This window comes from Desmodus rotundus, chromosome 2 (genome assembly GCF_022682495.2).
Source record: "Desmodus rotundus isolate HL8 chromosome 2, HLdesRot8A.1, whole genome shotgun sequence".
In the NCBI taxonomy this organism is placed as follows: Eukaryota; Metazoa; Chordata; class Mammalia; order Chiroptera; family Phyllostomidae; genus Desmodus; species Desmodus rotundus.
This window is the reverse complement of record NC_071388.1, coordinates 19,425,115-19,440,909: the sequence shown is the minus strand read 5'-3', so window position 1 is coordinate 19,440,909 and position 15,795 is coordinate 19,425,115. Positions and strand designations below refer to the sequence as shown.

Below are 15,795 nucleotides of genomic sequence, written 5' to 3'. Positions count from 1 at the left end.
AAGCTACACAATTTTGGAATGACAGAGTTTCACATGCTTTAGTCACTTAAGTCTATCAATAAAGGCTAGAATAATTAACTCCTGAGTTCCCCTGTAATTCCCCTGTTACTTTTAATTACCTGATTTCTATAAGGTTGGTTTACAAACTAAAATAACATAGGATACAAAAGCTACACAATTTTGGAAGAATGGCAGGCTTCTTTCTGCCTGAGGCCATCCCTTCCAAAACACCCCGAGAAGAACAACCCTGCCACCCTCTGCCAGGCCAGTGTGATCCTAGGAGTTTCCTCTACCGCCCTAAATACTGTCCTCAGACAGCTGCAGCACGAGCACCCAGGCATCCTCGAGGAAGAGAGCCAGAGTCTGTCTCTGCCCTCCTTTTATTTTAAGTCTTCTGGTCCATAATCCCATGCCCTGCGGAGGCATTCAGCTTCTACCCATCTGTCCTAGACTGTTTACTATTGCCTCGGGCTATCTCCTCCTACAGCCCCTGCCTACTCCTCCCAGTGATCTGATCAGATCTCTGGGTATCATCCTGACCCTCTGTTTTCCTTTGATATTGTCACTTCTGTCTTGAATTGGAGCCTCATGTCTGTACTTCACTGTTAGCTCCTCTCTTGGTGTGGTGTCTAGAGCTAGAGTTTTTAGTGGATGTAAACATTGATTTAGTTTGGACTTACAGAATGATGTAGAAATTAAGATATATGATATCTAATCTAAGAAATACATACAGCAAATCTTAATTTTTACAAAAGTGTATGTATGTGTTAGGTAAGATAAATTAGAAATCCTGAGGCAATTTCTTATCTTCATCTAGCATAATGCACAGGTGCCTGTGCAGTCTGTTTGTCTTAAAAGATGCAAATTAATTTTAATATTGGAGTAAGAGCTTTTCCAGGAAGGAAAATCTGTTGTTAAAACGTCATCTAATTTGGATTTCATCTGTATTCCATTCCGCACAGCGCTGCCTGTGGCATCGCCTCACCCATGGGCACAGATGGTACAAATGTTCATTTGTTCACATCTTTTATAGTCCTTATCAGTCTTATTCGTCATCTTGGGGGGCGCTGTCAGTTGGGACGGTGTTACTTCCTGAGATTCTAAGATATGTGTAGAACCGCCCTGTGTAATTGGTCTGAGCAAACAAAACCAGGAAATTCAGGGTCACCGGAAGGTTACGAGTCACCACAAGGAAGAGTTAATGTGGTGAAGATAATTAGAAAGGATTTTTTCAGAGCAGATTATTACTCAGCATCATTTCTTTTTGTAAAAGAACACATATTAAAAGGTAAAAGAGAAAGCCTTCTCAGCAGCATTCCTTGTGTCTTCGGCATGGCCGAGGCAGCAGTAATGGTGGCCCCAGCCCCTGAGGTCTCTGTGGGACTCTGCTGGTTCTGCAAGGAGTGATCAATATTTTGGCCTCTGGAATTACACTAAGAGAAAAATGAGAACTGTTTCCTTTTATTATTTTTCATGAAATGCAACATCTGGATAGTAGACCTTTAAATTATCTTGACTGAGCTCAGTTATTAAAAACAGAGCTAAAGGAAGATGAAAGGAAAAAATGACTAAAGAAACTTAATACATAATCATCAAGTCTTATTAAGGTAAGAGTGAAAATAAATTTTCCAATTAGAGCTAGTTTATATGTAATAAATTGTTGAAATGCTAACTAGTTGTAAATTTTGTGGTGTTGAAAAAATAAAAATAAAAAATAGGATTATACCTAAGATTTCACACCACCTTTGTTTTCCTTCAGGCTAGAGTTTGGAGTTTTAATAAACGCTAATAACTCTCCCTGAAAGCTCAGGCTACACAGTCACTGGTCCAAAGTTTCTTCAAGGAGACCCTGATCAGTGTGGTGAGTGAGCCCATGAGGCTGAGTCACTTCTCCAGCCCGTATGTGCTGATTTGCTTTGGGGAACTGCCAGTTCGTTATACCAGCAGGAATGAACATCTGAGACAGGTTTTCCTAGAAGAGAGAGAGAGAGCAAAATAGAGTTGGACCACACCAAAACAAATGCTGACGAGGTGAGGAGGTGGGTAGACCACAGCTGTACAAAATTATATAAAGAGCATGAAGGACAGGGATCTTATGCATACCCACCCGAGCTGAAATCCTCATCCAGTTACCATTTGTGGACATAAGGTACACCACTGTGTTGTGAGTTAATCTCCTCAGTTGTATCTGCTAAGGCTGTGGATAAGATTAAAGGAGATAACGAGTTTTATGAGCACAGTATAGGATTTAGATCAACAGGAGAACTTGTTTGACTCTTGGTAGCTACTATCAATTCTACTATTATCATTATCATCTCCATTGGAGAGTAGAAGGGTGGATTCTAGAGTCAGACTATTTAGGTTCAAATTCTTTCTTTTTCATTAATTAACTCTGTAACCCTTGGCAGGCTACTTAGCCTGACGTGCACATATGTCCTCATCTGTAATATGAAGATAATGATCCCTGTCACATGGATTTGTGAGGAGAATCCAATGATAACTCATAGGGAGCTACTAGAACCATTAGACCTTGCAAATAGCAAGCCCTCTAAGTGTCAGCTGATATCCCATCCGTATAATTTTAAATGGTGTAAAGGAACTCTGAACATGCTATTAGTGCCAATTTGAATATAAGAAAGGGTGCTTTCAGCATAGATGAGAAGGTGTTTTTTGTTTTCTTCATATGACTAACCTTAGCTGCCTGAAGTTTGAGATTGTTTTTATAGGACACTGTTATGCTTGGAGCAATACCTACAGTAATAGAACCTGCAAGTAGGAGGGAACCCAGAGTTCATCCAGGCCCATGTGAGACCTGCACACTCTTTATAGCACCTCCAACAACACATGGCATAACCAATGTGGGGAACACACTACTTCTCACAGCAGCCCATTGAATTAGCAGAAAGTCATAGCAGAGAAAGTTTGTTCTTACCTGGAACTGAATATCCCTTCAATTCATTTCTAACCACTGGGCATCCTTATCTATTCCTCTTCCCAGTGTTGTCTGAGTTTCTCTTTTCCTGAAGCTGAGTTCCTTCTATCATTACTTGAGTAACAGCAGCAAGGAGTCCTTTAAAATGAGTTTGAGTGGACATCAAATGTCCATGTTCTTAAGTTGTTATAGACAAAGCTTAATGAGAAAGTGTGACATAAAAAAACCCAAATACTTGCATGATTGATATTGTGCAAGTTGAATGTATTAAATCTGCATATATTTATCTCTCTATATATCAAGTTTTTATATGTATGTCAAGATTTTCTGCAGGCCCACTGATCTGAGAGTGCAGATAGAATCACAAAATAGCAATGTTTTTTCTTGCTTATCTACCACCTATTCAGCATGTCTGAAATCCAGCCCAGGTGTGTGTTTATATAAGGCCATTGGGTTTTGTCTCATTTATGCTCATAAATATGCTCATGCTTCCTTCTCCTGTCACAGGTTTCCTTTCAGGGCATCCTGCTGGGATTGCTGAACACAGGTCTGACTACCACTTTGCTTCTGATGGGTACTTCCACTTAGATCTGGCATCAGGATTTCTAACGGGAACCACCACCATCAGCAATGAATATTATACCACTCAAAATTGCCTAATGTTCCAAGGTGGAGTGTGAGAGAATTTTTCTTCTTTATTTTCATCTTGTAATATATGAGGGTTCGGGGCAGTGTGCGTGTGTGAGGAGAACATTGCCCACGAAGCTAGGTTGCTTGTGCCTGATGTCGTATAAAGATTCTAATGAAACAATGCTTCTTGAATTAGGTAACTTAAACCATTTACTAGATGTATGACCTTGGAGAAGTGATTAAACTTCCTAGGCCTGGATTTCTTCATCTGTAACCTTCACAGGGTTTGGTGAGAGTAGAATGAGTTAAATTATATAATGTGCTAGAGTAACTGTGCCTGGCACATTGTAAGGGCTACCTAAGTGTTTTCCATCACTGTCATTTGTGGTGACCATTTAGGAGGAGATTTGGTGCCTGAAACTTGGCCAGTCTTATTTCTTTCCCTCTAAAATGCTCATATATAGAGTATTCCCATTGGAATCCATAATAAATTGAGATCAAAGCACTTGACTCAATACTGGTAAGCCTGGATTAGAAAGTGGGCTTAAAATCAAGACCAACTTGTAGTTTCCCTACTAATTTGAATGTATAAATCTAGTCAGAGATCTGACAACTGAGAAACCAAAGGTCTTTTCTACATTGTTATAAGGACATAATGAAAAATCTCTTTCACATGGTGGTAGGTAGGTCTAAGAAAAGATAAATTTATTTTAATGTAATTGTACTTGTCTTACATCCCCGCATATTCCATACTTACAGTCAATAGTTCTCATTCCTAAGTGACTGACTGAATTCTGATGACACTTGCTGGGAGTGTGGCGGTAGAAAGGAGTGAGAATTAACTATGCTGGCTCAAAGTTACCATCTTAGCAGGGTTGCTAAGATCCAGAAAGGAACTTGCAGTCTATTTAGCATGAGAAAGCAAAGGACAACTTCAGGGTGAACTCAGCAGCTGGAGAAAAGAGAGTTCCAGAAAGGAAACCGCATTTCTTGTGTACAAACTCTGCTCATGCCTTTAACTGACGTCTGAGCTGTGGATGTCTGGATAGATTCTAAGCAGCACAGTTAAAGGTAAAAGAACTGAATTGAGATTGCAGAATTTGGAGTTTGAGTTCAGCCATGAAACACAATATTAGTATTCTTCAATGGAACATAACAAAATACAGAGTCTCTACAACATATTATTTATAATCTCCAGAACAGGATCCAAATTTATTAGACATGAAGATACAGGAAATTATGACCCATAAGAGAAAAGGAAATTACGACCCTTAAGGGAAAAGGTGATCAGTGAAGGCCAACTTTGAAATGACCTAGATTTGGAAGTAGCATGCACAGAGTATAAACATCCATTGAAACTGTACAAAGGTATAGAGGAAAACATAAGGGACAGGGCAGTGGCAGCTGACACATATTTGTGCATAGACACTTTAGATAAAATAGCATCACTTATAAAAGTGGTGATGACAGAAAATAGTCTGATAATGCACATTCTCAAGGCATATTGAATTCAAATTTGTTCTGTAGGACATTCATTCATAATAAACAACCATTTAAGACATTTTAGACATTAAAGTTGTCTTGATAACTATAATATAAGGTAAAAATAATGTGTTTTATAAAAATAGTGCTTAAAAGAACTTTGAAGTCTTGGAGGTAGACAGATTTACTTCCAGATTTGGGGAGGAGAAGATATAAAAGAATGGTTTAAGAAGGAGAGATAGCTGTGGTAGACCTTTAAAAGTACTTAATTTTTTAATATGTGTGTATGATAGGATGGGGGTGAGCATCCAGGTGCACACTCTGAAGACAGTTCTGAATATAACGAAAAAAGTAGCGATCTTCGGCTGGAGGATGTATTTCGTGACAACAATGGTAAGAGATAATGTACGAAGAGTAAGAGGGTCCAGATGGCAAAACGCTGGACTGAATAGTTTAGACATGATTCTGAAGACACTAAGGAGCCAATTAAAACACAAGATACAAGCACCCAACTTTATTTCTTCTGAAAACAAGAAACCCAAAAAGGATTCCCATTATTTTTTGTTTGTGATTCTTACAATCACCTAGTACAAAAAGCAAAGGGAATAGCTCTTTCAATTTTAGTGCAGGTCTGTTTAGTCTGTTAAGGATTAAGTTACCACATGATAGATTTGAGCAAGGAAAAAAATGAAGAAATTGCTATGAAATTACTTAACATTTTGGTTACAAGATATATGTAAGAATTAATGGTTTTATGAAATAGTTCACTGTACTATGAGAGTCTAATCCTGCCACTGCTTGGGGTGGGGGTGGGGCAAATTTAATTTCATCTTTACAACTTAAAACTCATGCATAAATTACAAATTACAATGAAATTATGTGTTAAGTTTACAGAAATAAGCAAATACTTCTTTCCTAAAGCCTTTTTTAATGGCCTTTTCTGATGAGGACATTCAGAAGATTCTTCACAATCTTCACATTGAAATTTTAAAGTATTAATAACAAAGGCAAGGCATAAAAAATCTTAAAAGTCTGATTCTAGATTAGAAAATACATCCTTTGTGGGCATTGTTTTCATAATTTTTCAGTTGGTTGCAGTGTCAAAGCATTAATGGGAATGTTTTGGGTTTTTGGATGTAATAGAATATAATAGTGTTACAGTATCTTAGAACAAGAAGGACAATGGAGTTTTATGCCTCTGCACTCATAACGTTTATTTTATCCTTTGTGTTACTCACCCCCTGTAACGACTGACATCAAGAAAGGGAACATTGACTCATGGCCATAGATACATTTTGTTGCATATGATAAATGAATTATTATTTAAAAAGCTAATGTAGCAATATTCCCCCGAAATTTGTTTTGTGGCATGAAATGGTGTCTAACACTCCTGACATGCTCTATATGGATATGCACGTTAATATTCCTTGTATTCTGCAGTTCCACGCCATGTGTTTCGTTTAGCCTGCTTCCTCCAGGGGCCTTCTGCAATGTCCTGTGGAAACAAGGCCCCCTCCAGATGTGAGTGACTCGAAGATAAGGTTGTCCTTGTAAATTATCCCAGTGTTTACAAATTAATAGGGGAGTGGGGAATAAACAGTGATTTTCTCTCCAAAAGGGAATGCTACCTAGCAAATTCTGCTGTTAACATTTCATTTCCTTTTGTTTGCTGGTTTTATATTAATATACTTTAAAGCTTACTATTTAATCGAGAGCAGCAAGGCTAATAAACTTTAATATAGTTGCGTGCAGCGATGATCAAAGCATGATAATTAAATACCAGATGGCACAATCATCACATAGCCGACTCACTTTTGCGTTGTCTGTCTTGCTTTGAGTTTCCTGATAGGCACTTTGTGTTCTGTAACTCTGAGGCTTTCGCAACTTTTCTTGGTATCTCTATTTACATCTGAAGTCCCTTACAGTCAAGTTCAAACTTTTCCCTTTGTTAAAACCTCTATTTAATACGATTACTTACACTATAAACTATACAACCAAAAAGGACCGAGAAATTAAAAGTTGACCCAATTCATAATCACTATAAAGGAATATAAAGACACCCTTGAACTTGTTATATTGCTTTCTGCTCATTATTGTTATGTTTACTTTAAATTTTCTTAAAAACACAACTTCTAAAAACAATATTTAATAATGTATGTATAATCTGCTATGCAATTATGACATAAAGTTATGATAGTATGAATAAGAATAACATAAAGAATGTTGTCCAAACAATTTCTTTTTACAATCTGATCAATGACTAAATGCAGACAACTTGCTGCTTTATCCATCTTCTATTCTTCTTACACTGATTGAGGTATTATTACACCTAGGGTTTTCGATTTACATGCCCAAACATTCGTGCCAGTGCAACTTCTTTCAATTTGTACGTGAACAGACAAATTTTTCTCATCCTCTTCGTTTTATGTGCTCTGGGTACACCATGTCTTTAAATCAGGGGCAGATCTGCGACCCTCTCCGATTTACGACTATGAGTTAATCAAACTCTCACTGGCCTACAGCTGCTTGTGTAATGCATTCTGTTCCACAGGCCTTCGTTTTCTTCTGAATGACAACATCAGTCCATTAGTTCATTTTCTAAAGCATGTAAGGGATTTGAAGTGGTGCCTCAGTCTATTCACCAGCATCTCCCGGAAGTGATCTCCCATAAGGAAGTAGAAGACAGGGTTGATGACGCTGTTCAGAAAGGCCAAAGGCCGAGTCACAATGTATAAGGAGCTGATGATGGCTTGAGTGCACCTGGGCTGCATCCAGTCCAACATGCGGGAAGCAATCCTCACATTCCGCAGGACGTGGTAGGGAGTGAAAAGCACAGAGAAGATCACAACTGCCAATATGACTAAGTTGAGAGGCTTTTCCAAGGTCATAGTAGTGACCTGCTGCCTGATCCTCTTCTTTAGGAAGATAGCGATCTTGAAATAAAAGAAGCACATCACAAAAAGAGGAAAGAGGAATCCCAAGAAGGTTAGACACATGCTGTAAATGAAGCTGTATTTGGGGTTCCCAGAACTTGCATAATCATTGCATCTGGTGCTACTGTCATCGGAAACAGTATTTATAATAAGAAGCATGGGCACAAGCTCTAAGGTCACTAAAACCCAAATGGCCAAAGAGATTAAAACAGCAAATTCTTTTTTCTGCAGAAGGTGTTCTCGGAAGGGGTGCTTTATGAGTAGGTAGCGATCGATGCTGATGAAAGTGAGGAAAAGAATGCTGGTGTAGAGGTTGGCATGAAGTACGTATCGGTTGCTGATGCACAGCACGTCTCCATATGTCCATTTTCCCTGGGCATAACTTTTCATCAGCATGGGGAGTGTGCATAAGAAAGCCAAGTCAGAGACAGAGAGGTTAAAAAGGTAGATGTTACTGCTATTCCAGTTCTTCAGACAGAATAGGTAGCCAAAAACAACAGTGCTATTCCCAAGGACTCCCACAAGGAACTCAATACCATAAAAAATGGAAAGGTAGTACTTTTCCAGGGCAGCCTCTGCTGCCAGCCAGTTTTCGCAAGATGCATTCTTTGCCTGAAGAAGAAAGAAAGTATGCGGATGAAATACTAGTCTATGACTGAAGACATAACTGTATTTAACATAGTAATAATTTAAAAATAACACTGAAAGGTCAACTACAGGGAGAGTGGTTTACATTAGTAAGGAGCACATATGTGTACATACATACATATCACTAATATTTCAAAAAAATTTATTAATACCTTTGAACTCTGTGCTAGGCAGTGGGGATAGAAGCATTGAGCTAAACAAAATTTCTTTTTAATTTTTTTAAAGATTTTATTTACTTATTTTTAGAGAGAGGGGAAGAGGGAAAGGACAGAAAAAGAGAGGGAGAAAAACATCAATGTGTGGTTGCCTCTCACGAGACCCCTACTGGGGACCTGGCCCACAACCCAGGCATATGCCCTGACTGGGAATCAAACTGGTGACCCTATGTAAACAAACTTTCTAATCTCAAACAATTTATCATGTCTTAAGAAGAATCAGGAAATAAAAAAGTAGGTGTATGCCATACAGGCTGGGGCAAAAGTAGGTTTACAGTTGTTCATATGGAAAATAATTAATAAATAATAAGAAAGAACTCTGGGTTTCATGTACTCACAACTTTAAACCTACTTTTGCCCCACCCTGTACAATGATAAAGAGTATTTCAGACATGAGGTGGAAATACACATAGAGGATTTGAAAAGCTGCAAACAAGCCCATGGAAAATGCAGTGAAGTCAAGAGGAAAGTCTCCAGGACCTACCATGTTCCCCAGGATGGTGTGGTAGTTTGACAAATTCTGCTGAGTTACATTGGATTGAGCCATTATCTAGAAGAAGAAACAAGGATTGTTATAACTTCAGTCTTGATCATTTAGTAGCTTTTACCTTGTTTCTATGTTGTTAAAGTATCATGCTTATTTGATCAAATTTGTGAAATGCAAATCCAATTTTGAAATATGATTTCTTTTTTACAATTTAAAATATAAAGCTGAAAATCTTAGTAATAATAACAGCAGCAACTCTTTACTGGAAGCTTGTAGTGTATCAGGCACTGTGCTCACCACCTTCCAAGGACTATTTCATTTAGTGATGAGGTGGGGACTGTTATTATTTCTATTTTACACATGAAGTCACCTAGGCTTGGAAAACTAGGTATCTTCCTCAGGTCACACATCTAGTGAAAGACCTCCGTTGTAGCATCTTCTGAATCAGGGTCATGAAAATAAGCACTCTGATTCATTCAAACCTCAGACATCTTGCTCACCTGCCATGTTTTCTCTTGTAATAAGGCCAGACTGTTTGTGGTTGGGTGCAGTACTTAAAAAAGTTGAATTTATCAAAAATGTACTAGATTGCCATTGTTAAATAGTGAATCCTACTTATGTCTAGTTAGGAAAAAAGCAAGACTGAATGTAAATGTTTCCAAAAATCTCTGTGTCAAATAGAACTCTGAGTGTTGATTATTGTCATCAAATGATTCTTTCAATATAGTCTTTGGGTAAATAGAGCAAAATAAGATCAAACAGACCTGCACTGCTTTTCTGGGAAACTTGCAAACAATGAGCAGAATTCCCTATCATGAAGGCATCTGGAAAACATATCTACTTTTGTCAAACTTAATGGACTGATGTTTGGTCTATTTCCGTAAAAGATTGCCTACCTTTTGAAAGTGTTTTACTTGTGAAAATAACTCATGGAATTGGAGATATGACAAATTCAATATTTTGATATATTTTTTAATTTATTTTATCTTTTTCTGTTCTTTTTGTTTTAGAGAGAGGGGAAGAGGGAAAGGACGGAAAAAGAGAGGGAGAGAAACATCAATGTGTGGTTGCCTCTCACCTGTCCCCCACAGGGGACCTGGCCCACAACCCAGGCATGTGCTATGATTGGGAATCGAACCAGTAACCCTTTGGTTCGCAGCCCACGCTCAGTCCACTGAGCTACACCAGCCAGGGCTTTGATGTTGTTTTTTTTAAATAACTCTTTAAAACGTCCTAAATTCCTCTGAGCCTCTCCTCAAGTCTGTCCATGGCAACCTGACACTAAGTTCAACTCTAGACGAGGCTGGACAGGAACTTCTTCAGGCAGCAGACACATGGATGCTGCTGAGAAACCGAGCAGATTGGCTTTACCCCATCTTTGAGCTTATCGGGTTCTATGCTCTCTCACATCTCCGGCAATTTATTACATTTCTCAAGTTCATATCTTTTCCAACTTTTCAAACCTCCTCTACCTACTCAGTGTTAGCAGATGCTTTTGTCTTTGAGCTCCTGGGGTCAGAGCCCGTTCTTGGCATGTCCACTCTCTGGTTCCTGCCTCTGTGCCTGTACCCCACTCCTTCCTTTCTGTGACAACATAGAATGTCTATTCATCTGGGCTTACTCCAGATCCAGTGCATTCCCAAATTTTCAACATGGCTATGTTATCCAAAGGCCCTCTTTCCTGTCTCTTCAGTCTTCTTCTCCAGCTCAGCTACATCTTTTCTCTCAAAATATAAAGACTTTGTCTTGTCTTAAAAATAAGGAGTAGACATAAACAACTCCCCCCGGTTTCAAATGTTTGTTGTAGCTTGATTTACAAAGAGAGTTGTCTTCACGAACAGTTTTGATGTCTCGACACCTCATTCTCTTTATTCCAATTTGTCTTGTAAGCCCCCACTCGACAAAAATAGCCTCTACTTTGCTCAATCCAATGGTCATTTTTCACCAGTCTTCTTTCTAGACTTATCTGCTGTTTTTTTATACCATGGCTTCTGGAAACACTCACTTCCTTCACCTTCTATGAAATGACAACTTCTTAGTTTTCCTTCTTTTTGCCTTGTTGTTCTTTGCAGGCTCTTTTGTGGCCTAAGCTTTCTTGGCCTAATTGTTAAATGTGGAATTTCACAAGGCTCAGTACTGAACTTCTTTATCTAGACTCTTCATGAAGGATCTCATCTGCTTTCTAGCTTTAATGATCATCCATACATTAACAACTCTCCAATTTATATCCCAGCCTGGACCTGTCTTATACTTTATTGTTTATACTTACTGCCACCAATAGATCTCTCACCTGGACCTCCAAAAGTCTTGTACTAAACTCTCCACTTTCCCTTCTGATTCTGCTTGGCCTCCACCTAACTCCATCAACAGCCTCACTACCATAGTTTGCTGTATATAATGTGTACCTGTGTTTTGTATGCATTATAGTCAGGATTATTACACCCATTATTACGCCCATGGTATGTAATCATTATATCCATGTATATTACTCATCCTTATTTTTCCCTCAAAAATTTGGACCAAAAAGTGTGCATTATACACAGCAAAATATGGTATATACCCAGGTCATTTTACCTCAGAAATATAGAGCATCCTTGAAGTCATCTATAGCTTACCTCCAATTATTTGTAATTGGAGGTAAACTGTAGATGTCTCATTGACTATAATGTCTGGATATTTCTCAAAGCCATTTCTGTTGCTCCACTCCTCCTCCATCACCCTTCTAGTCCACGCCACCACCAATCATCTCTCTCTTGGACTATCCCAGGACTACCCCATATCCTCCCATGGTTTCCACACATCTCTGTCACCCTTCAACATGACAGCTAAACCATCTTTAAAGCTACCATTGAAATGCTGATCATATTTCTATCCTCACTGAAAATGTTAGCTGGCTTTCCACTATGTTAGGAATAAACTCCCAAATTTTTAGTGGGCACTTCGCAGCCAGCATGATCTGGCTCCTACACTTGATTTCAGCCTCACCTGGCATTACTCTCCTTGCTCGTCTTCCTTCCTGTTTTTTGAATGCACAGAGAACTTCCCTCACATCCAGTTCGTTGAATCTCTTTTCACTGACATTCTGCCCTGCAGTTCTTGCTTCATCACATATTGTGTCTTCTATCTGCACTTCTTTCAGATATCAGCTTAAGTGTGGGTTTCCCAAGAACAACTCTCTGACCCTCCATTTTAAATTAGGTCTCCACATTTTATGTTCCCATTTTACACTGAGCTTCTCAGAATTTCTCTCAACTTTATCTTATTCATAGTTGATCTTCTATACCTGGCACAGTGACTTCCAGCTAGTAGATGGTCTGTACCTGTTTGCTGAATGGAGAGATAAATATAAACACTTGACTGTTTAGAAAATACTTTTATGAATATTTTCTCTATGAGCAGATAAGTAGTAAGTCCACCGAAGTAAGCCAATTGCTCTGTTTCACTATAAAAACAGACAATGCCTATAGTATGACTAATACTAAAAAAATGGTAATTGTATTAGTGGTAGGTGTGTTTTTGACACATATTTGTAGAAAGAAAAAAATATATTTTCTAGGATAATTTTTAAAAATTAAGGATAATTAAAGACATCGGAATTCACATCTGAAATTAATAAACATAGGAAAGTATGACATGTGCCAAAGTATTAATAGTGTTATCCTTAGTAATAAGTTCACAGATAATTTTTATTGTGTGCTTTCCTCTTTTGATTTATCTAGACTCTCTACTTTCCCCATACCAGCATATATTTGATAATATTAAAAATTAAAAATTCTTATATATACAATAAAAATTTTACACTTTTAAAAAAGTTCTTTAGAAAAGAATAAGCTTTATTTTTTTTTTAGACCAATGGTAACTTTCACTATTGTTTCTAACTATTCCCAGCTGCCTTCACTGCCCCGACTTCCGGGGGCACTGTCCTCCTTCCCTTCTATGGCATGGCAGTCTCCTGCTGTCCTTCTTTCTCTGTTCCTAGACTGTTTTGTGGTCTAATTCGTGTTTGCCCAAACTTTAAATGTTGTAGTTCTTTAAAGCTGAGTTCTGAGCAACTTTGCTATTTTGGGAATACTCAAAAAGCTGGTGTGCACATTCAAATGAATATTATGACAATAGAAAAATTCCTTAAGACACAACACTCGTTCCACTTTTTCATTTCCTCTATTTCTAACCATAACTCTCATTTTTTTTTCCTACTTAGTTTTTAAATGTGCTGTGCTAACTTATGTGGTTAGCTTATGTGCAGCAGAAAGGAGTGACTGCCATGAAAGAAAAACGCAGCTACGAGGACCATACCTAGGAAGCAGATTACAAATAGCTAGGACTCAGGCAAGTTCTGGGCCATGTTGCAGCCATGGAGAATTCTGCTTTTGAGACTGGAGACTAGGGAGATCGTAAGGATAGACAATACCAGGACTAAAATGAGTGAAATGAATGACTAGTCCCTCTTGTCTTGCTTCTCACAGTGGTTATTTCATTCTTTTTTAAAAAACATTTTGTTATGTAAACTCACTCAGAAAATGCAGGTAAGAGAAGAAATCAAAAATTGTCCATAAACCTGTAAACCAACCCCTCGTAATATCTGAATAACCTCCTGCTGTTTAATATTTATTTTAATTTATTTTTATAAAACTATGATGTTTTTAAATGTTTTGATAGATTTAATTTAAAAATATTATTCCTAACTCTTTAATATCAATATATTGTGGTTTTACAAATATTTACAAACCAGTTTAACATCACCAGGAGACACAGTTTCCAGGGTTATAGATTCCAAGGTGGATGATGTGTGTAGTTCAGCGTGTTTTTAGTGTGGCCATCTCAATTCCACAAATTGATGAAATAAGCTAATCCTTTAAGCAAAATTCCCAGTTGAAGGGAAATTTTCTCATAAAATATTAATATTCTCTCTTCTTTCTGGTGGTTGGATTTTTAATTTTTAGGAAATAGAGATTGTAATAAATGGCTTATGGATGATTTTCCTGAATTATTTTTAACATGTTTTTGATTTTTAGATATTGGCAATTAAAGTGAAATCTTAATTATATATTCAAAAATATACCTACACCTGTGAGAATTATTAAACTACAAGCAATATTCAATTTACTCACATAAGCAGATCAGTTGTAAAATTTAACTTGAGAATACTGTTTCTCTCTGTTTACATTCAGCTTTTTAAAATGTACATTTTTAAAACTTAAAAACATATTTGACAGTTTACTAGCTTTTACACTGCTTTTTTCTTACAATCACCACAATAAAGAACATTTATGAAATATTAATTCATATTAATTATTAAATATTAATGAAACATGTAATTCATTACATGTAATTTACATAGTGATATTAATATTTTTTAGCAAATTGCTCTTCTCATTAATAAACCATTTCAATAAAGACTATATTCACACCAAAAAGATATAAGAATTTAATATTGACCACTTAATGTGTTGTATATTGCAGAAATTATACCAGAATCAAAATATTAAAATGTTTTATTATGATAAAAAATTGTGTTTTTATGAATTTCTTAAAAATATCTCACCAATTATAAAATGTTTTGCAAGGTATAATAGCAATGATTTCTGCAATTTTCCATTTTTCCTTAATGAATTATATTCTTGAATAATGCAATTTTTACAAACATAATTGAATTTAAGTTTTAAAATTTCCTGTAGCACATTATTTTCTAAACATGAAAATATTATATGTGATAGTTGTTTCATATGATTTAGAAACTTTAAAATTTTTTCAAATAGTTGTATTTATTTAAGTGAATCTGATTACTTTTTTGTTGAAATCTAAGTTACCAAGACATAAGCAAATATAGTCAACCTCTTTAAATACAATAAGTTTAGTATTTGCCAATTAACACAAAGCATTAAATTTGTTAAAAATAACTTTAAAGGAAAAAAAGAACTATGACTTCCTTTTAGTTTCTTTTGCTCTTCTACATGTACACATGAACAACAGTTCAGACAGTTCATTTAAACATTACTTTAAGCCTTAATTGAACACAAGCCACTTTTGAAAGAAACCCCTGACAAGCAGATTTGTTATTACTTTATATACCTGGCAACATGAATTGCATTATAACTTACTGTTCTGTCGGAAGGTCCTGATCCCCTAACAGAAATCCTTTGCCAGCAACTTGGTACAGCTCTGACCCAGTGCTGTGCCTCTGGACATAGTTAGTGCGGTCTGATTTGCATATCTTGCAGCCAAGATTAACAATTCAAAAGTCAAGGGATAATTTATTCAGTCAAACCTCCAAGTCAAGTTCATGTAGGGGAACTTCCTGTGAAGTCAAGACACAAAACAAATTGCTCGTTTCACAAATAGATTTTTTAAAGACTGCTGTCAAAATGTTTTAATTCACTATCAAAACAACAGAAAAGCTTTTAAAAATTTTTTTATGTTTCTTTGTATATTTAAAAGTTAGTACTGTTTATGTTGGATGTACAATTA

At 36.8% G+C, this 15,795-nt stretch overlaps 1 protein-coding gene across 1 annotated transcript; it reads right to left on the bottom strand.

Annotated features, from left to right (window-relative positions):
- Positions 1-4,246: 4,246 nt before the first annotated feature.
- On the bottom strand, positions 4,247-15,530 carry SUCNR1 (succinate receptor 1). The gene is made up of 3 exons (XM_045197003.2): positions 15,429-15,530; positions 9,325-9,390; positions 4,247-8,589 (listed from the first exon to the last, which is right to left on the bottom strand). Exons 2-3 carry the CDS (start codon positions 9,385-9,387, stop codon positions 7,636-7,638), a joined length of 1,017 nt encoding a protein of 338 aa, XP_045052938.2. The 5' UTR covers positions 9,388-9,390; positions 15,429-15,530; the 3' UTR covers positions 4,247-7,635.
- Positions 15,531-15,795: the final 265 nt, after the last annotated feature.

Excerpts from the sequence above, each read along its gene's own strand:
- SUCNR1 (XM_045197003.2), bottom strand. The coding sequence starts at position 9,387 with ATGGCTCAATCCAATGTAACTCAGCAGAATTTGTCAAACTACCACACC. Across the intron at positions 8,590-9,324 it reads ACACCATCCTGGGGAACATG|GCAAAGAATGCATCTTGCGA; the intron begins GTAGGTCCTGGA and ends TTTCTTCTTCAG.